A 23,502-nucleotide genomic window follows, 5' to 3' on the forward strand; every position below is an offset into this window, starting at 1 on the left:
ACACTCATTATCAACTGGAACTTTCATACTGAACACCAGAAACGGCAGATGCTCACAAACATTTGCAACAAAATATGCAAGCAGTTGAGTTATTTTGGCAAATTGTGTCAGCCTCAGAGCAATGTGTCGAGTGCATCGCTCCCTTTAAACTTCAATGATGCTGGAATTCTGGGAAAAAACACTGCATCGTTGAAAAAAAATGGCAATTGCAAATGAAATTTCGCTTTGCTTATTACACTTGTAAACGAGCATTAGGGGCCCATTCATTAAACCACGATTTTTTTGTGGTTAAAATCATGATTGCAAAACATTCTGAGTTACCACGTTAATATCTGATGCTCGAAAATGTCACGAAAATTCTTTTATCAGTCATACAAAAATATTGTGTTTGCGTTCAGAAAGTCACAAAATTTTCGGATCCGAACTTTCGTAAAAGGCATGAAAACCTTTCTGGCTTTGAAACCTTCAATGTATGATTTTGGAAGCCTTGCATAGGACTCAATGGCACTTTACAGATCCAACCTGGCCAAAAGATAGTCATGATACCAAAGCTTGAAAGAATTCAGAAATAGTCGTGGTCTTTGCGAAAAGTATGACTTTTTCGTAGAAGTTAACGAAAACCGCGAAAAAGTTGTGAAATTTTAACGAAATTAACGTGGACATTGCAAAAAGTTCGGTGTCAGAATACGATTTTTTCTCAAAAAAAATTGTGGTTTAATGAATGGGCCCCTAAATGTGATAACTACAACATTTATGGATTTCTGTTATTCCTTTCTATTCCAGACATTTCCCAGTCACCAAATTTAAGTGTATTACTACTTTTAATTCATAATTTTATTACTTTTAATACTTTTAATTCATAAAAATATACTTCTACTTTCCTTTCTTTATAGTCAGCTTTATATTTAAGACCTTAATGTATTAACAAGATATGCATTAGTTGATACTTGGATTAAATACATGTGAAAATGTCATGCTTTATTGAATTGGTAACTAACCATTTCCATTTTTTGTAAACAGATTTTTAAACAACACAACATTTAGTGGCGTAAGTGGGCACATCAAAGTGAAAGAATACTCCATAATAAACTCAGAAAACCATTACTTTATTTGGAATTTACAGCATGATCCTGTAGGAAATCCAATGTGGACGCGACTGGGCAGCTGGCAAGATAGAAAAATTATCATGGATTATCCATTGTGGCCAGATCAGGCACAGAGACACAAGAGTCATTATCAGCAACCTGCAAGATTACATCTTAGGGTCGTGACGCTTATTGAACATCCATTTGTGTTTACAAGAAATGTTGATGATGATGGACAATGCCCAGCAGGGCAGTTGTGTTTAGATCCAATGACTAATGATTCCAAAGTACTTGATAGTCTCTTTGAGAGCCTGCAAGGTGGTAATGATTCTGTGCCAATTGAGTTCAAAAAATGTTGCTATGGATACTGCATTGACCTGTTGGAGAAGTTGGCTGAAGATATGAATTTTGACTTTGACTTGTATATTGTCGGTGATGGAAAATATGGGGCATGGAAAAATGGCCACTGGACAGGTCTTGTGGGTGATCTTCTTAGTGGGGCAGCCCACTTAGCAGTGACATCATTTAGTATTAATACAGCTAGAAGTCAAGTAATTGATTTCACTAGTCCATTCTTTTCAACTAGTTTGGGTATTTTGGTAAGGACTAAGGATACTGCTGCTCCAATTGGAGCATTTATGTGGCCACTTCACTGGACAATGTGGCTGGGAATATTTGTGTCTCTTCACATCACTGCAATATTTTTAACACTGTATGAATGGAAAAGCCCCTTTGGGCTGACACCAAATGGAAGGAACCGAAGCAAAGTTTTCTCTTTCTCCTCTGCTTTAAATGTATGTTATGCAATATTATTCGGCCGGACTGCAGCCATCAAAACTCCAAAATGCTGGACAGGGCGATTCCTAATGAACCTCTGGGCCATTTTTTGCTTGTTTTGCTTGTCAACATATACTGCTAACTTAGCAGCTGTCATGGTTGGGGAGAAAATTTATGAGGAACTCTCTGGTATACATGATCCAAAGGTAAGTAAACGTTACAATTCTTTGAAAACAAACCCTCAGAATATGAAAAAAAAATTGGAATTAAATGTTGAAGGAAAAAGAGGCAAGGTGAGCAAAGAATGTAAATACATATCCATGCTTAATATTTAATGTTAATACATACTTTGTATATCAAATTTTAATTGTCTATTAACTGTTTTGACAAAGTCTAAATTGCATAAAAAACAGTATGCTAAGATCTCTTAGCCATTGTATGAAACCCTGGTGCTCCATAAACTACTGGGGTTTGTTGCTTTGTTAAAAAAAACAAAACTACATTTATATGGTTTATGCGGTTTTCTAATTTTGTTTACCCATTTTGAATTATTCAGAATCTCATCTTTTCAAATATTTATATCACTCTGGTATTACTTTACTCTCAGTTGGCAACATTCTAAATGCATTTTTTTCTAGTTATAGATGTAATTACAGTTTTTTTATTTCTAAAAGCACATAAGACATCAATCATAGAACATGTTGTCCTTGAACCTGAGAGCTGGTGGGAGAAAAAATACTGTATAATGAAACTATGGGGCACATATACTAATCCACGAACGTCCGAAAATCGTCCGAATGCGTTTTTTTCGTAATGATCGGTATTTTGCGACTTTTTTTTGAATTGTCGCAAATTTTTGGAGCGCTCAATACGAAAAAATTGCGACAATTCGCGAAAGTCGTAATGGCTATGCAAAAGTCGCGACAATTCACGAGAGTCATAATGGCTATGCAAAAGTCGCAACAATTCACGAAAGTCATAATGGCTATGCAAAAGTCGGAACAATTCACAAAAGTCATAATGGCTATGAAAAAGTCGCGCAAGTTGTAACGGCTATGAAAAAATCACGACGGTGACGGAAAAATCGCAAAAAATATGAAAAAGTCCCAAAATGTTCGTTTCCAATCCAATTTTTTCCCATTCGGGATTCGGATTCGTGGATTAGTAAATCAGCACCTATGAGTGGATATTTGGAAAATTTGTGAAATCTACTTTTGGGACCTCTACAAGTCAACTGTGCTTACCCTATAAAATTGGGGAAAGGATTTACTGAGTAAAGATGAAAATGTTTTTTTTTAAAAACTTTTGTTTCCTTTTGCCCTAGAGCCAAAAAAATTACAAGTTTATCAGATTTTTTTATTTTTGTGTACAAAATAATTTTTGCCTGTTTTTGATCTCTGGCCTACATTGCAAAATATGGGGCCTACATGGCACATAGTTGAGTAATCATAAGCATATGTAATTCCAAATTACTTAAAACACTCTTAGTAGGTAGGCAGTTTGGAGTAAAAAAGCATAATTTAAAAAAGTTTGTACATTATAAATTCTTCAGAATTGCAGACTCCAAAAATGTATGGGTTTGCTGGGTTAACTCACTGCTAGGGGCTTTTATAACACATAGCACAAACTTGGTTTCTACTAAACGAATTATTTTGGTGGGTTGTATTTGTGACATACTAACTCAGACAGAAGGGCTTTTTTACCTTTGTCATTTATGCAGGTAAGAGGTTTTAAATTGCTCCGGCAAAAGGAAAGAGAAGGGGAGGGAAAATCCAAACAAAATCGCAAAATGTTTCTGCTTATTTTGTATTGACATTTAATATTAAAGGAGAAGGAAAGTCATTTTGGAATTTTACTGCCAATAGATTTGCCACATTAGTGCCACCTAGAATGTTATATTTATTCTGCAGAAAGTATTACCATTCTTCAGTAAAGAGCCTTAGAAGCTTTCTCCTTTTGTTTAAGACAGCAGCTGCCATTTTAAAGGAGAAGGAAAGGTAAAAACTAAGTAAGCTTCAGAAAGGTCTATGTAAATACAGCCATAAGCACTCACAGAAACATTACAGAGAGTCCTCTATCACACAGGATTTCTAGTCTCCTTTTTTGTAAACATGTTGTTCTTAATTCCTGTGTCAGAGTCTTCACATCTCTCTCCTCTCTCCTGCTCCCCCTTTCCATAAGAATGCTAAGAACTTCCTCCCCCCACCTTACAAATTTGTGATCTGATCTATACAGGAGGAAGCTTCCTCATAGTCTTACAAACTGCACATGTACAGGAGTCTTGGTGCAGGAGTGTGGCATTATGGGAATTTTGTTTACAGAGCTCGGCATTTTTTTTCCTATGAAGCTTCTGATCATTTGAACAGGGGACATATGGGGAGACTTAAGGGCACTATTGAGAGAACTAAAGGTATGCCTGTAGCTTGAGATTAACACTTTATTAGCCATTCCTTCTCCTTTAAGTAGCTTCCTGCTGAAGCTCTAGCCCTTATCACACTAGCTCAGATCACACTTTCCTAAGGGAGGGGGGAGGGAGTTCTTAGCATTTTTGTGGGAGGGGAGAGCAGGAGAGGGGAGAGAGGAAAGAACTGAGCAGACTCTGGCTCCAGGAATGAAGGATTTTTCTGAGAGAGGAAGTCAGATACCCTAAGAACATGTTTACAAAAAAAAAAAGAAACCCTGTGTTTCTTTTGATAGAGGACTCAGTGCAGCGTTTCTGTGAGTGCTTATGGCTGTATTTACATAGAACTTTCTAATAAATCTTAGTTTTTACCTTCTCCTTCTCCGCCTTCTTCTTTCCTTCTCCTTTAAGGGACCTATTTATTATGCTGTGTAAAATGAAATTCGTGGAAAAAAAAACGGTGTAAAAAGCTGTTTAAAGTAAATGGAGAAGTTTGAACACCAGATTTGACGTCATTATTTTACGTAAGTTCCAGTGGAAGAAAAAACATTGCATTTATGCCATTTTTTACATGATGAAGCCTGGCGATGTGTGGCAAATTTTGTTGCCGTTTTTTTCACACAGCATAATAAATCTGCCTCTAAGTAAACAATTATGAGCAAACTAGGCCCAATTATTCAGACAAGTTTTCTCCACTTTTGTTCACATTGCACTTCTTTTTTAAAACAGTTAAACTCATTAACCTGCAGTGAACAAACTGGCACCTAGAGTCTAGACAGCCTAAACAGTAAACCATAGCAACCTCTCATAAATATGTTCAACAAGACACAAGGAAAATAACTAAAGCAATTTGATTGATCACCATAGGTTACTGCCCTGGCACAACTTTGCCCATTGTAAATGAACAGCTGAAGTTTTTATACTGATATACTTACGAAAGCTTTCATTTGAAGGCATTTAAGTGCTATGCTACTTACAGTAAACATTTATTTCCAATAACTTGCCTCAGTATATTTTTCTGTATCTCAAGGTCAGAGATGAGAGAATTCATTCATCCAAATATCTGATTCAGTCAGTTCACATTGATTCACACTTGTAACCATTTGAAATTAATCTGAGTAGTGCAATTTAAATCAATCAAACATGAGCTGCAAATCAAAGCTTTGCACTAATCTTCTCTCAAACACTTTGCTTTTTGTATTGTTATATAAACCAATATCAATTAAATCTTGTTGTATTTAAATGAAAATAAAAACATGCCAGTTATTTAAGTTATTCTTCAGAGTAGACTTTTGGCTCCAGTGGGGCAGGGACTAAAGTAAATGATCACTAAACTCTATGAAATGACATTAGTGTCGAACTGAGATGCCAGGGGCCCACCAGAAAACCTTGGCCCATTGGCCCATTTTCCACTATTATTATTATTTCCACTTTCTCACTATTATTTCTCCTTTGTTCATTTAGTCTCTTTAATATCCTAATCTCTTTGTTTCACTTTGTTCTCATACAAGAATAGAGAATTACCATGAAATAGGCCACCGGGAGTTTTCCCTGTATCCCCATGATGAACCAACTCCAGCAAATAGAAGCTAGAGGACCCACTGACACCTGGGCCCACCGGGAGTTTTCCTTGAATCCTGGTGGGCCAGTCCGAGACTGTATAGTTGAAAAAATGTCATGTCAGGTGGCCATACACGAGCAAATCCGCTCGCTTGGCGATGTCTCGCTTGGCGGGGCAATTTCAGGCCAGATATCGGTCGGCCAGGCCGCTCTGCTCTCCCCATACACGGGCCGATTAGCTGCCGAATTGGTCCAAGGGACCGATATCGGCAGCTATAGTCGGCCCGTGTATGGGGACCTTTACACTTTTGAAGCTGTAACAGTTTTCACTTGATTTGGTCAATTTATTGTTGTTTCATCACTAATGTTAGTAAAGAATTTTGCCTGTACATGTATTCAAAGGTTTATTAGGCATGGAATAGGTTAGTAAAGAGCAGGGCCGGAACTAGGGATAGGCAGAAGAGGCAGCTGCCTAGGGCGCAACGATTGGTGGGCGCCAGACAGGAACCTCTCCCCTCTACCCCTAGTCTGTACTCCGTTGCGTTTCGTATTGCAACACACCCCTCCCCACCCCGTGCTTGCTCGCAAAAACTGTGCATGTGCACGAAAACGCATGGGGGGGTGCGGTGCGATGCGCAGGTGCAGGGGCACCTAGGGCGCCCGGTTGGCTCGGCCCGCCCCTGGTAAAGAGTCAGAAACGTAATACTTATATAATTTAAACTTAGGTTTATGCCTATTTATTTTTATTCATTGTTTGTTTTTATAGCTTTTAGACCTCATTTATGATTGCCAGTGCAAGGGTTGAAATGCAGTTGGCATCTATAAGTGTTGCATACATTTCTCATGAATACAGCACTTCCTGCATTTGGCAGCGCTTTATTAATGAGTGGGAGGCTGGGGCAGCACATTGGCACAAGCTAAGCAGCACCAATGCAGCCATGTACTCATTGCCTTTTTATTTTCTTTTTTTTAAAACCAGAACTGTAGTTTTTTTTAAAAAAAAATATATTTCATCTTTATATTTATGTGGCTTACTTAAAAGACATGTAAAGCCTACATTTGCCTACAATGTATATCAGTTGGGCACGTCTCCCCCACCCAAATGGCATTATTTGTACTGTATATCCCCTCCGTGTTCCAGCACCATTTCCAGCTTTCACCCGGTGGCCATTTTTCCTCTGATACATAATCAGATCCAGTACATTTAAATCTGCAAACAGCATACACACACAAAGACCCTTATTCAGCATACATTTCATCAACAATACAGGCTCACACAGGCACAACTGTCTCTGAAAAAAGTTCTGCTTTGTTTGAGCTGAGCTCAGGAGAGTGAGTTTCTGTGGGAACCAGCAATGCCATCTCTTTACTGGCTGCTAGACTGGGGGGCGTGTTTAGTAATCTGTGCTTAGAACAACTGAGCATGCCCACAAGCCAGAGGTCAAAGCAAATTCCCGAAGGGAATGGAGGAGAAGGAAATCTAAGTGATTTAGGACAGTGTTTTTCAAACTTTTTTGGGCAAAGGCACACTTGTTTCATGAAAAAAATCACGAGGCACACCACCATTAGAAAATGTTAAAAAATTTAACTCTGTGCCCAGCAGCAGTGCCCCCCTAGTACATTGGTGCCAAGAGCAGTGCCCCCCTAGTACATTGGTGCCCAGCAGCAGTGCCCCCCTAGTACATTGGTGCCCAGCAGCAGTGCCCCCCTAGTACATTGGTGCCCAGCAGCAGTGCCCCCCTAGTACATTGGTGCCAAGAGCAGTGCCCCCCTAGTACATTGGTGCCCAGCAGCAGTGCCCCCCTAGTACATTGGTGCCAAGAGCAGTGCCCCCCTAGTACATTGGTGCCCAGCAGCAGTGCCCCCCAGTACATTGGTGCCAAGAGCCAGCCCCCCTAGTACATTGGTGCCCAGCAGCAGTGCCCCCATAAGTCAGTGTGCCCCATGGCCCCCCCTAATACATTGGTGCCCAGCAGCATTTTACTTCTGCTCTTCGGCGGCTTCTCCGGTGGCTTCAGCAGCATCTTCGTATCCCTCAGGCGCGCCGCCTCTGCACTTCTGCCTACACGCGACCGCACACAGGCCCTTTTATAACGTTGCGCCCCGTGCGTACTGACGTCACCCGTACACACGGGGTGCAACCAATGACAGGGCCCGGATTTTATTACAGGGGGCGTGTAGCATCGCCGGGCCCCCTTTGAAAGTAAAAATTGCGGCCCTGCCTACGGCACACCAGTCAACATCTCGAGGCACACTAGTGTGCCGCGGAACAGCGGTTGAAAAACGCTGATTTAGGAGATGTTGCAGCCTTCCTATTAACCTCTGGACAACCAGTGTGGCAGGTATTGAAAGATTTCAAAGAAGCTGTTTACTGGTTACATTTTTGTTTACATGTCTTTTAAGAAAAATATTTAAATAATACAAACATATAAATGTACCCCATAGATGAGAATTGTTTCATGCTTGTCTGTACACTTCTTGTAGTTTAGTACTGCTAAATGTGCATATGTTTTGGTGGAAAAACTTTTCACTAGAATTCTTGCTCTTCACTTTCTATATATATGCTAGTTGATATTTTTTCCGTAGGTCTGCTGCTTTTATAAAATCTGTGCTATTAAGGAAATATGTTGTTGCTTTACTGCTGTTCGGCATTACAAAATGTCTCTATTTCTTTTGGTTATAGGCACAGAAAGTATGATGTTAGAAAGTGACATCCATTTAAAATCCTGAAAGTGGCTCCTTAAGTGTACTTGGGAGATATGCGGCTGTCATACTCGCTACTGAAAAAAAAAGAAAAATCAGTATATTTATAAGAAGTTGTCATTAAATAGCTTTGTTTTATATGATGGCTCAGCCAGTTATGATTTATTCAGCATGTATTTATTTTTTTCAAAAGTTTGATAGTTGATGGTAATTATATTTTTATTTTCCTGGTGTATCACTGCCTCAGCTAGAGTCTTACTGTTTTCTACCCATAGTTCTCATATACACCATGGACCTTCATGGGTCATTTGGACAGGGCTACTGTGTTTCAGGTAGAGAGGGTGACATAATAAAAGAAGGGGTAAACAGCCTAGAGCAGTGTTTTTCAACCTTTTTTGGGCAAAGGCACACTTGTTTCATGAAAAAAATCACGAGGCACACCACCATTAGAAAATGTTAAAAAATTTAACTCTGTGCCCAGCAGCAGTGCCCCCCTAGTACATTGGTGCCAAGAGCAGTGCCCCCCTAGTACATTGGTGCCCAGCAGCAGTGCCCCCCTAGTACATTGGTGCCAAGAGCAGTGCCCCCCCTAGTACATTGGTGCCCAGCAGCAGTGCCCCCCTAGTACATTGGTGCCCAGCAGCAGTGCCCCCCTAGTACATTGGTGCCAAGAGCAGTGCCCCCCTAGTACATTGGTGCCCAGCAGCAGTGCCCCCCTAGTACATTGGTGCCAAGAGCAGTGCCCCCCTAGTACATTGGTGCCCAGCAGCAGTGCCCCCCAGTACATTGGTGCCAAGAGCCAGCCCCCCTAGTACATTGGTGCCCAGCAGCAGTGCCCCCATAAGTCAGTGTGCCCCATGGCCCCCCCTAATACATTGGTGCCCAGCAGCATTTTACTTCTGCTCTTCGGCGGCTTCTCCGGTGGCTTCAGCAGCATCTTCGTATCCCTCAGGCGCGCCGCCTCTGCACTTCTGCCTACACGCGACCGCACACAGGCCCTTTTATAACGTTGCGCCCCGTGCGTACTGACGTCACCCGTACACACGGGGCGCAACCAATGACAGGGCCCGGATTTTATTAAAGGGGCTACTAAGAAAAACTGTAGCATCGCCGGGCCCCCTTTGAAAGTAAAAATTGCGGCCCTGCCTACGGCACACCAGTCAACATCTCGCGGCACACTAGTGTGCCGCGGAACAGCGGTTGAAAAACGCTGGCCTAGAGAATGGGACTAAATAGCTTCACATTAGATTGTTGCCCTGAACATCCAATATAGTTGCCACCTTTTAAAAGTAAATTTACCAGACAGGAGGGAGTGGGTGGATCTGTGACATCAGTGGGCAGGTCTGGTATGTCAGTAGACCTATCTATGGTGCATTTGGACGGAACAGTGACGTAAGTGGGCACGCAAATGAAGGATTCTCCACAGATCAACAGAGAACTATGAAAGCATTGGGACATTAAGGATTAAATGGGTCATCTAGGGGAGGAACAAAAGGGTATTACAAATTTATTGGCCACAACATTGCTGGCAATTTTGAAATACCGGCTGCTGCTGCCTTAGCCGTTGTTTTACTGGCTAGGTTGGCAAAATACCCACGAAATGGCAATCCAGTCCAAAGAAGCAGAATTAAATGTAACATAAAAGTCTTCAAATGCACTGTTATTACTGTTTAGTACAGTATACACATTAGAAAAAAGAACACCTTTAAAATACAAGACACATTCTGTGGCTCATGTGAGCACAGATCTTTGTTATACCCTTTATCACTTTTAGCCACACATTGTCAAGGTCAGGCAGTTTTGGAAATTTAGACAACTAATACAAATATGTATGTGTAATGCTCACTCAGCTGTAAAGGAGAACTAAAGCCTAACTAAAGAAATAGGCTAGAAATGCTGCACATCATGTTTTGGGCTTCTGTACCAGCCCAAGGCAATCATAGCCCTATAGCAGGGAAGGTTTGTACCTCTGAAGATGCCCCCAGTAGCTTCCCATCTTCTTTCCTGCTGATTCCCTGGACATGCTCTGTGCTGCTGTCAGTTACTGAGCTTAGGGACCCACTCACAATATACTGTATACAGTATACAGAATATAAATGTCACAATATAAGGCTGCCTAGTAATAAATACATATAATTACTAGATGGCAGCTCAGCAATCAGTGCTATTAGCATCAGAATTCAATAATCTTCAATAATCAGCCATGTAGCATCAACTTATATGACAGGCCAACCTCATTTGCTGCTTAATGATTTGCTATGACCTGATTACAGTAAGTGATCAGGTTTCAATGTTTCACATACTGTAGAACAAACCAAAGCCAGCCCAGAAGATTTGCTATGTATATGTTGGAAAACCTGTTTGTAGGCACAAATGAATAGCAGCTACAAATCTTTAGATGTTACATTTTTTTCTATTTTGTCTGCTCATACAGAAACATCTTTAACCCTTTTACTGCCAGCCATTTTGGTCAAAGCGGAACTTGTATTGCCAGACAGTTTTTGAACATTTTGCACTGTTTCACTTTAGGGGCCTTTCCTCGGGGGGACTTTTAGTTTACCAAGGAAAACAATATATCGTTTTTTTCAGAACAACCTAAGCTTTCAAAATATGGTAGAATTTTTGTGTAATTCCAATTCTGTAACAAGATATAGGCTTCTAAATGTCTAAAAATGCAAAAAAAATCAAATTTTCCATAATATAATCACACTTCCAGTCTATAGTATCTTATCTCCTACAGGTCATAAAGTAACCAAATAAAACACCCTAAATATGAATGTCTGGGGTCCACTGAACAGTTTGATGCCCAATATGTATAGGTTTACCTAAGTATGTGGCATGTAGGGGCCCCAATGGGAACATACCCCCATATGTACTGTCATTTCTGTAATTTCAGCTCCTGCAAAATCAACACATTTACATCATTATATGTGAGATAAAGCTACAAAAAAGTACGCTCACCCCAGAAAGTCATATATTTTTGGAAAGTATACATTCCCCCGAATCTAAAATGGGTACCCATGTCTTTCTTCTCCAAAGTACCAAGCCGCACAGCTTTTCTAAAGTTAGCAATTTTGATGGCATTTCCAAAAATCCCCTCAAAGCTTCCACTTTGCAGCATCTTATCTCCCACATAGCATTAGGTACCAAGATAAAACACCCTGAATTTGAACACCAGGGGTCCACTGAACAGTTTGATGCCCAATATGTATAGGTTTACCTAAGTATGTGGCATGTAGGGGCCCCAATGGGAACATACCCCCATATGATCTATCATTTCAGCTCCACTCACAATATACTGTATACAGTATACAGAATATAAATGTCACAATATAAGGCTGCCTAGTAATAAATACATATAATTACTAGATGGCAGCTCAGCAATCAGTGCTATTAGCATCAGAATTCAATAATCTTCAATAATCAATAATCTTCAAAAATCAACACATTTACATCCTTTATGTGGGATAATGCTACAAAAAAAGTACATTCACCCCTGAAAGCCATATATTTTTGGAAAGTACACATTCCCCCGAATCTATAATGGGTAATCATTTCTTCTTGCTTCAAAGTACCAAGCTGTAAAGCTTTCCTAAATTTGCAGATTTATATGACATTTCGAAAATCGCATAAAAATTTTGCAATTTGCCGCATTTATCTCTCACAATTTCTTGATAAAGATCAGATAAAGACAAATCACCCCAAAAAGGAACACCAGAGGCCTACTGAACAGTTTGATGCCCAATATGCATAGATATACCAAAGTCTGCGGTATGTACTGAACCCAAAATGAAAATAGCGCATAAGGATTTCTCGCCTGCCAGCTCAGCTTTTGCACACAGAGCCCCCTGTCAGTGTATTATGTGCCAAAACTTCCCCTAACTATACAGTGACCCCCACAAAACCATATATTTTTGGAAAGTACACATTCTGACAAATCCAACAAGGGTAAAGAGTCCTTTCTACACCAAAGTACCAATCTGCAGAGCTTTCCTAAAGTTATTGGTTTTTATGACATTTCAGAAAATCGCCTAAAAATGTTGCAATTTGCCGCATTTATCTCACACAATTTCTTGCGTACAAAGGCAAGTCACCCCAAATAGGAACACCTAAGGTCTACTGAACAGTTTGATGCCCAATATGCATAGATATACCAAAGTCTGCGGTATGTACTGAACCCAAAATGAAAATAGCGCATAAGGATTTCTCGCCTGCCAACTCAGCTTTTGCACACAGAGCCCCCTGTCAGTGTATTATGTGCCAAAACTTCCCCTAACTATACAGTGACCCCCACAAAACCATATATTTTTGGAAAGTACACATTCTGACAAATCCAACAAGGGTAGAGAGTCCTTTCTACACCAAAGTACCAATCTGCAGAGCTTTCCTAAAGTTATTGGTTTTTATGACATTTCAGAAAATCGCCTAAAAATGTTGCAATTTGCCGCATTTATCTCACACAATTTCTTGCGTACAAAGGCAAGTCACCCAAAATAGGAACACCAGAGGCCTACTGAACAGTTTGATGCCCAATATGCATAGATATACCAAAGTCTGCTGTATGTACTGAACCCAAAATGAAAATAGCGCATAAGGATTTCTCGCCTGCCAGCTCAGCTTTTGCACACAGAGCCCCCTGTCAGTGTATTATGTGCCAAAACTTCCCCTAACTATACAGAGACCCCCACAAAACCATATATTTTTGGAAAGTACACATTCTGACAAATCCAACAAGGGTAAAGAGTCCTTTCTACACCAAAGTACCAATCTGCAGAGCTTTCCTAAAGTTATTGGTTTTTATGACATTTCAGAAAATCGCCTAAAAATGTTGCAATTTGCCGCATTTATCTCTCACAATTTCTTGCGTACAAAGGCAAGTCACCCCAAATAGGAACACCAGAGGTCTACTGAACAGTTTGATGCCCAATATGCATAGATATACCAAAGTCTGCGGTATGTACTGAACCCAAAATGAAAATAGCGCATAAGGATTTCTCGCCTGCCAGCTCAGCTTTTGCACACAGAGCCCCCTGTCAGTGTATTATGTGCCAAAACTTCCCCTAACTATACAGTGACCCCCACAAAACCATATATTTTTGGAAAGTACACATTCTGACAAATCCAACAAGGGTAAAGAGTCCTTTCTACACCAAAGTACCAATCTGCAGAACTTTCCTAAAGTTATCGGTTTTTATGACATTTCAGAAAATCGCCTAAAAATGTTGAAATTTGCCGCATTTATCTCTCACAATTTCTTGCGTACAAAGGCAAGTCACCCCAAATAGGAACACCAGAGGTCTACTGAACAGTTTGATGCCCAATATGCATAGATATACCAAAGTCTGCGGTATGTACTGAACCCAAAAAGAAAATAGCGCATAAGGATTTCTCGCCTGCCAGCTCAGCTTTTGCACACAGAGCCCCCTGTCAGTGTATTATGTGCAGTAACCCCCCCTAACTATGCAGTGACCCCCACAAAACCATATATTTTTGGAAAGTACACATTCTGATGAATTCAAAATAGGCAAAGTTATTTTTGTACACCAAAGTTACACCTGGCAAAGCTACGCTAAAAACAGATCAGGAACACTTATAGAGGGATAAAATGTGATAAAACCACAAAAATTGTGCAAATCAGTGAAACAACAAAATAAGTTACATGACAGTGTAATTAGTGGCCAGAATATCTGATCCAATAGTTACGCTGTCAAAATAAACAGTTTTTAGGTAAAAGAAAATAAAAACAAAGTGGTAAAATGAAAAAAAAAAAAAAAAAAAAAGCAAAACAAAAAAAAACCAAAGTGTTTGTGTATACATGTGTGTACATGTGTAAAAGTTGTGTGATAGTGTGTAAATGTGTATATGAGTGTAAATAAGTGTATAAAAGTGTGAAAAATGAAAAAAAAAATAAAAAAAAAATGCTAAAATGTGTGCTGTAAGTGTGTGTAAATGTATGTAAGTGTGTATAAATGTATGTAAATGTGTGTCTAAGTGTGTAAATGGTGTGTAAATGCAAGAAAAAAAAAAGTCCTTACCTGTCCTGAAGACCCGATCGCTCCTTGCTCAGTTGGGCCGGCGCTGGGGGGGAAGGAGGAAGCAGGAAGCAGCAGACACGATGCGATCGCGTCTGCTGCTTCCTGGAGGGTCCTGCGACCCGATCGATCGCAGGACCCTCATGACAGCCCCCCTGGCACATTGCCCAGGGGGGCTGTCATTGTTAGAAGCTCTCTGCAGCGGCGGCACATGCCGCCGCTGCAGAGAGCAGCGCTTAAACGCCAACGACGTATGAGACACGTCGTTGGCGTTTAAGCCCTTTTACTGCCAGCACGTATGAGATACGTGCTTGGCAGTAAAAGAGTTAAAGGAGAAAGAAAGGTAAAAACTAAGTAAGATTTATCAGAAAGGTCTATGTAAATACAGCCATAAGCACTCACAGAAATGCTGCACTGACTTGTGTCTGTAATTCATGTGCCAGAGACACGCAGCTCTCTGCTGTCTCCTCTCTCCTGCTCCCCTCTCCCTGCTAAGAATGCTAAGAACCCTTAGGAAAGTGGATCTGAGCCACTTAGCAGGAAGCTGACTCATAGGGGCACATTTACTAATCCACGAACGTCCGAAAAGCGTCCGAATGAGTTTTTTCGTAATGATCGGTATTTTGCGATTTTTTCGTAAATTGTCGCAACTTTTTTGTAGCCGTTACGACTTTTCCGTAAATTGTCGCGAATTTTTTGTAGCGTTACGACTTGCGCGAATTGTCGCAACTTTTTCGTAGCCGTCGCGCAGAGTACGAAAGTTTTGGATTCATTCAAGCTTCAGTATCGTGACTTTCCTTGGGCCAGGTTGGAGCTGCAGAGTGCCATTGAGTCCTATGGGAGGCTTCCAAAATCATGCAAAGTCTGAAAGTTTTGCCCGCTGTTTACGAGCGCTCAATACGAAAAAGTCGCGACAATATACGAGCAAATCGTAACGGCTACGAAAAAGTCACGACTTTTCGTGCAAGTCGTAATGGCTACGAAAAAGTAGCGACAATTTACGAAAAAGTCGTAACGGCGACGAAAAAATCGCAAATAATACGAAAAAGTGGCAAAATGTTCGTTTCCAATTCGAATTTTTCCCATTCGGATTCGGATTCGTGGATTAGTAAATGTGCCCCGTAGTCTAACTAACTGAGCATGTTCACTTGGTCTGGGTGTCTGTGCAGGAGTGAGGCATTATGGGAACTTTATTTACACAGCTCAGCGTTTTTTCTTCCTGTTTGGCTTCAGATCTTCTGAACAGGAGAAATATGGGGAGACTTAAGGGCACTGTTGAGAGAACTGAAGGTATGCCTGCAGCTTGAGATTAACTCTTTATTAGCGTTTCCTTGACAATCAGATGGCAAAATTCGCCATTTATTGTACACAGCTTTTCACACTGCTTTTTCGACGAATTTCATTTTACACAGCATAAAGACTTGCCCCAAAGTGTAAGTAGCAGTTCCAATTGTAATTTCAGTATAGAAGAAGAAATAGACAAATAATTCCCCGATTAGTAATGCATTATCCAAATTATAAGTTAGGGTATTTTAACCATTTTTTTCTGTCTGAATAATTCATAATAAATATTGCATTTTGTATTTTGATTTGGATAATGCCTTACTGCTTGGGGGAATTAGTCTCTCACATTTTTTCTAGATTAAAATTGTGGTTATTTATGCACAGAGACACCCCAACTGGTAATACAATTGTGTAAGGTGGAATTATTATTAACAGTTCCAGTTGTATTTGAATGCTTTGACACTGACCATGCCTAATGATTATTATACTGTTTTTGGACAGGATTTAAAATATTTTCAACAATGGAACAGAGAATCTCTCTGCCATCAATCAGTTACTACAGTGCTTGTTTTTTATCGATGTGAGTTGTGTTTCCCTTAGCCCTTGGAGATAAAACATTAATCATAATTTATGAGGGTTCCATAAGGCCTTCACTCGGGGAGCTGCAGATTATATATATATATATATATATATATATATATATATATATATAAATCACAGAAATGTTTTATATTTAATTATTTTATGTTTACTTATTGAAGGCCAACTTAAATACAGTTATTGTTAGATCAAAATAAGCTTTCTCTAGCTTTTGATGTTGATGGCATGCTATAGTTTGACAAATTATAGTTTTCAAACAATAAGGTTTAATATTAATATTAGGACAAGAATTCCTTTCTTTCTTTCTTTGCATGTGTTAAAATAGTATTAGGAGAGTCAGGGTATGATTTATTTTGTTACTGCTTCTTTGAAAATGTTTTTAATTCATTTTACAATTATAGTCTTTTCTTGGCTACATTTGTCTTTGGATGCTTGGCCACAGCCTTCCTTTTAGCTACACATAGCCCTCCTGTTGTGTGGTAATACCACAAAGAATCTAGCAATAGGGCACTGCCAAATCCAATACAGAGATATAGACCAAGGCGGTGTAAAAAATATAAGGAAATGGCCAAAATACTAATGTTGAACTTGGTTCTAGATGTACAGTAGCTACAAGGAAAATGTTGGGAAATGTTAGAGATAGATTCAAACTGATTATATAATACACATAATCCATGTGATGTTGGCGTTGTTCTTTAAATATATGACTTTTTACACAGTACAACAGAATATGTTTCATCTAAGGGCTTCAGTGACAAGACCAAAAAGTCTTACTTGTTTTGGCCCCAGAATAAATTCAGCTTGCTGTTTTTATTGCTCATGGTTTCTTCAAGCCTCATTAGTTACACACACACACAAAGTTGTTTATTTTTAACCCAAAGGCAAAGTTATCACCAATATAAATTGCTAACGATAACAATAAATTGTGCGCTAACACATTTCTCATATCACAGTATATTACTGTGCAGTTCTGCATGAAATTCACCACCTGGTCTTCTATTCATCCAATCTCAGTGGTATTTCATATTTGGGCTGGTATGCAAGCATAGATTATAAAATACTATTTTTTTTATCATGTCAATCAAGAGGGGGGGGTCTTAGAGATAAAAGCAAATGAAAATCTTAAAGTATGATGGAAACCTGTCCTCTGTTTTGCATAGGGAATATTCTATCCTTCCTATGAAAAGGCACAAAGCTTGCCCAGCTGCAGTAACTAATAGCAACCAATAAGATGCTTGCTTGTAAACAGATGATCATTGAATGCTGCTTGGTTCTGTAGGTGACTAGAGGGCTCATTTTCATGAGTAAGTGAGTTGTGCAGACAACTACATTAATTGAAGATACAGTACTTGCTCGGCATAGCTCAGTCCTTCATGCCTTCCATTTTGAATCATGCACTGCTGCACCTATTGACACTGGGAAAATGGCACTTCGCACTTCGCTCACTGCACTTGCAAGCATAAACAAACCTTTGGGGCAATGGCGCATGGTGAGATTTGTAGCCAGGGTTAAAGAATCGCTACTGCTGACTACAAATCTCCCTGAAAATCCATTGCAGCAGTCTCAATGTTAGTCTATGGCAAGGCGTTTTCGGGGAGATTTGTAGCCAGCAGTAGCAAAATTTTAACCCTGGCTACAAATCTTACCATGTGTCGTTGCCCTTGGACCTGTAGCAAACAAGGGTTTGTACTACACAAGTTTCTTATATTAAGAATACATTAATTGCAGTATGGTGCAAATATATGCAGGACCTAGAAATAAAAAATGTCTAAAAGTGTTAAGCAATTAAGGAATTCTCAGTTCTGTAAATACAATTCAAACATTTGTAGGGTAATTGGAAGGTTAGTTATGTCTGCCTGCAAGCTGGCTCCTCATTAATCATTGGTAAACCAGTTTTATAGAGAAAAACCTCTCTTTAATTATGAACCAGTCTGTAGGCAATTGTATCACAATAATGACTTTTTACTTAATTGAGATTGTAAGCAGCGCCATCACCCCCTACATTAGTAGCATTTTAAAATCTCCCATGATCACCTCTAATATACCACTTCAAGCCCACAGAATTGCTTCTTTGTTTGCACTTATTCTTTTGTAATTGGAAGCTGAACAATTGGATAGAGACTTTTTTAAACAAGGGAGCTCAAATATGATTTATACAGTTGTGTTGCTCTATTACCCATGTCTGTGTTCTTCTAGTTAGGGAAGATTTATTGCCATGAAGGGAGGGAGCTTACCTTAAAACACTCAACAGTTTTTTATGGGAATATATACAGAGCATTGTTTGATTTTATTGATAAAGGTTAAATAATACGGCTTTTATCATAGCAGTGTTTATTTCTTGACTTCCAAACATGTAAATCTTGTCTTTACTATAAAGGGTTCATAGCATGATAACAAGACATGAACAGCATTATATAAAATAGTACTTTACTTAATATTGCAAAATTTTACTCTAGCTAATAATATCTATGTATCTTTTACTTGCAGTTTGAGTGTCTTTTGCATCCATTTTTAATGCAAAATTCGGAGAGCGATAGTTATGACAAGCACCAAGCAGGGAGCTTTCTGAAAGCTATTACAGAAGATGCTATAAAGCAGCTTACAACTTGTGACAGTGTTGCAAGACTGACAAATCCAGATGAGATGTGGTAGGGGGAAATATAGTGGGGAGTAATGTCAGGTATACATATGGATATTAAAAGACAGGGAAATGTGAAATTCAAGCTTGTCTCATATTAACAGTCTCACTACATTGTTTCTGAAGCACTTACTGTCCCCACCAGTTTTGTCTTAGTTATTTCCAATTGGTGCTTGATTCTAGCCAGTGCCTTTTCATTAGGGTGACATCTGCAACATTCTTCCTCCATCCCACCGGCCATGGGTGAGGCAAATGCACAACTGATGTTATCCACAAGGTGCACATGCTTCTTCAGTGTGGTTCTTCAGTGTGGTCCTCAGCAATGTTGTGAGGATCACATGGCATACATGTAGGTCATAGCTGATCATTAACAGCCCACCCCAAAAGTTGGTGAACCAATAGGAACCTCATTGTCTGATCCTACTACTGCATGCTATAATGTTTACTTACATATCAGCTAACATAAAAAGATTACACATGTGGGATCAGGTGCAGTATGTAATGGGGTACCAGTGAGGGAAGGGGAAGCTGACATGTTTTTCAAAGATGGCAGCCACAATGTAGCTGAAACTTGCACATGAGACTGAAGTTCACTGGGGTGATTCCATAACTGGTTTAACAGCTGTACCAATATTCTTTTCCAAGCATTCCAACAGAGCAGTTGTAAAGGAAGGTCAGTGTGGGGCAGGCGTCTATTTTTTGGCTGCTTCTTACATGAAAGTGCATAACTAAATAGGCCAGGTATTTTGGCATTGTAGCAAAATTTCAATTGTTTATTGGTGGATCAATGTTTCGGTCCGCTTGTGGATCTTTATCAAGATAACCAACACACTATAGGACCCCAACCAAATACCCAAGGACTATGATGGATTTTTTGTTGAGTTTTTTCTTAACTTCTACACATTTCTTTGGTATGATGATGCCATTATGACATTTTTTGGCACCATAACACACTGTCAACACTGGGATTTTTCTTTCTATACAGGTAATGGAATTTCAAAGTGACTTGTAATATCCTCATAATTTCAAACAGAAGGTACATTGTTTATTATACCAATAAACATAAATAAACACTTGGAAGTTTGTATTTTCCTGTAAGTGCTTGTATCCTTTTGCACAGCTGCAAAGGTCAACAAGAAATTACAAAAACTTATAAAAGCAGAAGCTGACTTCGCCTGTATTATACAGGTCATTTAATTCAGAGGTAACTTTTAATTTTCTGATTAGTGATTTTTTTTGCCAGGCATGGATTTGCAGTGAAATTAAACACTTTGCCATTGGTGAATTTTTTTAGAGTAACTTTTGCAGTTGCGTCAAAAAAAGTCTTGTGCACCGAAAAAATGATAAATTTTCATTTTAAGCTATAGCTCTGGGGGGACCAGAGAAAGGGATGCAGTGCAGAATGTTAAATCTGCAGTTTTACATCGCTCACACTGATTCTGGGGGAAAGGGGGTGCTGACTGATGTGGGTTTTAGGGGCCATATATTAGGTAGCCCCTGGTATTCTTAGTTACAGTATGTAGTGTAGGAGTCAACGATGTGTGAAAATCTTCAACAATTCACTGCAGATGCAGATCAAAAAACATCTGCCACTAAGCTTACTAACAATATAAACAATTATAAACCTATGTCTAACTTCATAGCGCAGACTTCCAGCAGTCATGTTTGCTGCCAAACTATTTATGATTTACAAATAAACAAATGGAAAGGTCACCTCCCGTAGAGAATATTTTAAGCAAATAATTCTATTTAATACATAAATAATTTTAGTTTGGTATATACAGTATAATGGTATCCTTTTTCTCTATATAATAAAACAGTATCTTGCAAAACAATCCTATTTAATCCTATTTAATGTTTACACAGTATAATGTTTGAGTTTTATGAATTTTGAAAAATTCCAAAATTCACAAATTCAAATTTTTATAAATAGGCCTCTTAATGTATGGTGATCCAAATTACTGAAAGGTCTCTTATCCACAAGATTCCAAGCATTCCCGGATAATAAAATGAAAAAAAGGGTACCTTGTGTATCTAGGTACCTTGAGCTCTATAACTAGTAATTTCTAGCCATAGGGTCAGGATTAAGTTGCCTTTTCCGGTGAAGAGTCAAAGAGTGAAGTTTACTTTTATGCAAAGTAAACAACTTTTAAAGGGACAGTATACACTTAAAAACACATTTGCCAAAAATAAGCACATTAAATAGGAATTACATTAAATTCTGCATATTGTTTTAATTTAAAGAAAATATATATTTCCTATTTATTGCAATATAAAGGACTAAAACTTGGGCTACTGAACTCAGCTCTGTCTTCCTTTATTAACAGGGCAGTTTGTTCAGCGCATCCTGAGCAGCTTTCTATCAGGGGCTTTTCAGTTGACTGGTAATACATTTTATCAGTCTCTTTGAAGTTCTTTGGGACCAGAAGTGACAGGAAGTAATAAAATTAAACTGACTTCATATTCTTGTTTAGTACCAGAAACAAAAAACCATAACAGAAATCATAGATATTTCTCAGTTTAAACCAGTGGTCCCCAACCTTTCTTACTTGTGAGCCACAGTCAAATGTGAAAAGATTTGGAGAGCAACACAAGCACCATAAAAATTCATGGAGGTGCCAAATAAGGGCTAAGATTGGCTATTAGGTAGCCTTTGGGCACACTATCAGCTTATGTGAGGCGTTATTTGGTAGTAAATCATGTTTTTATTCAACTAAAACTTGCCCCCAAGTCAGGAATTCAAAAATAACTACCTGGTTTGGGGGCACTGAGAGCAACATCCAAGGGGTTGGCGAGCAACATGTTGCTCACGAGCCACTGGTTGGGGATCACTGGTTTAAACAATAGGCAAAAAGTATGTTCAGCACAAGCGCAATTCATTCAGCTAATGTTGAAAAGGTAGGGGGGTATATTGTTCTTTGAAAATACAGTATAATTGTATAACTCAGGCATATCTCAAAAAAACTAAAAATGGTGCAACATTATTTTAGCTTCTGCAAAGAAGTTTGTTGTTTTGATTACATTTATTACCATCCCAAAATTCTTTTTGGAAAAATATTTGTAGTACCTTCTTTATGAACTTCTAATTGTTGGACTATTTCCTGTCATCTTTGCCTTTCTATACATTGTTATGACAATCAGTCTGCTAATTAATCTTGTTGAAGGCGCAAATTCCTGCAGGGTATATAAACAGTAAATTTCCAATTTAATCTGTAACCACTGTGGTCTTAATGATCTATTATAAAAACACATGCGGGGCTATGTAATAAAAGTCACAACGTTTGTACCATGTCTAGAGCCACATAGCAACCAATCAGCAGGAAATATTACTATAAAGGATTCTTGCAGCTTAAATTTCTGCCCATTTCCCCGACAGGAAAGTTTTAAACCAATTATTATTATTATTTATTAATATAGATACACCATTCTGTTTTATAGAGCTCAGAAACAGTTTTTTTCTCAAAATTACTTTTTCTCAAAACTACTCCAGCATTTTTTTGCCATAACTCCGAGCTGAGATCAGCGCCAGTAGGGGCAGTTACGCAGCATTCATCAGAAGAGGCAGCATGGACACATTTGCAACCATGTAGAAGTACAGGAGTGTGTTAGGAAACAAATACCTTAATAAATTGTGTCAATGTGCGCTCTTTGTTGTGTCTATTTTAGAGCAGCTGGTGTGAATATTCATTACCCCTAGGAGCAGATTTATTTTGCAGTGTAAAAAATCAACAGACTATGTCGAAAAAAACAGCGTAATTTTTTTACACATTTTTTACACATTTTTTTGCTGGAACTTTCTTACACAAAGGTCTGAAGCCGTATAAAATAATGGCATCAAAAATGGCTTCCAGGTGGTATAAAATACTATAAAACACACATTGATAAATTCACCATTTGCTTGTTACACCTTTTTTATACTAATTTTGTTTTAAGCAGCATAATAAATAAGCCTAAAGTTTATAAGCAGCCAACAGATGTAACTGTTTATTTAACAACCGAAGGGTTGCTTAACAGCACTCACAATACTCGCAACACTGGAATAACTCAAACATAAGACTATTTAGACCACATCCCAAATTCCACCCTCTTAAATGTAAGTCCTGGCTCTTTTGAGCCTATGATTATGGACTGTCCCACCTAAACAGGGGCCACTTAACATAACTATGGGAAGGCAAAAGAGGCATATGGAGAAGAGGCACACGCAAGTAGAGGGTGAGTGCAAGGGGGAGTTTGCAAAACTGAGTAACTGTGTGGTTGGGGTGCTGGCCAGGTGGTGGACTCCTACAGCAAGGGGAGTTGCCCTTTGAGGGTGGGGCTGAGACAGGGTACCAAGTCAAGTAGTATTGAATTGTGGTATATCACCATACTAAAAAAAACAGAATTTTATAAACACATCTAATTCTGTTTTTTTTTTTAATTTTA

At 39.0% G+C, this 23,502-nt stretch overlaps 1 protein-coding gene across 1 annotated transcript in view; it reads left to right on the forward strand.

Moving 5' to 3' along the window:
• grin3a (glutamate receptor, ionotropic, N-methyl-D-aspartate 3A) overlaps positions 1-23,502 on the forward strand; it is a 183,265-nt gene that overhangs the window by 91,336 nt on the left and 68,427 nt on the right. Inside the window, exon 3 of the mRNA XM_002938539.5 lies at positions 1,021-2,068. Coding sequence (XP_002938585.2) covers positions 1,021-2,068 — 1,048 coding nt within the window. The remainder of the gene's footprint in view (positions 1-1,020; positions 2,069-23,502) is intronic.

The sequence above is a fragment of the Xenopus tropicalis genome, chromosome 1, assembly GCF_000004195.4.
Source record: "Xenopus tropicalis strain Nigerian chromosome 1, UCB_Xtro_10.0, whole genome shotgun sequence".
Taxonomy (NCBI): Eukaryota; Metazoa; Chordata; class Amphibia; order Anura; family Pipidae; genus Xenopus; species Xenopus tropicalis.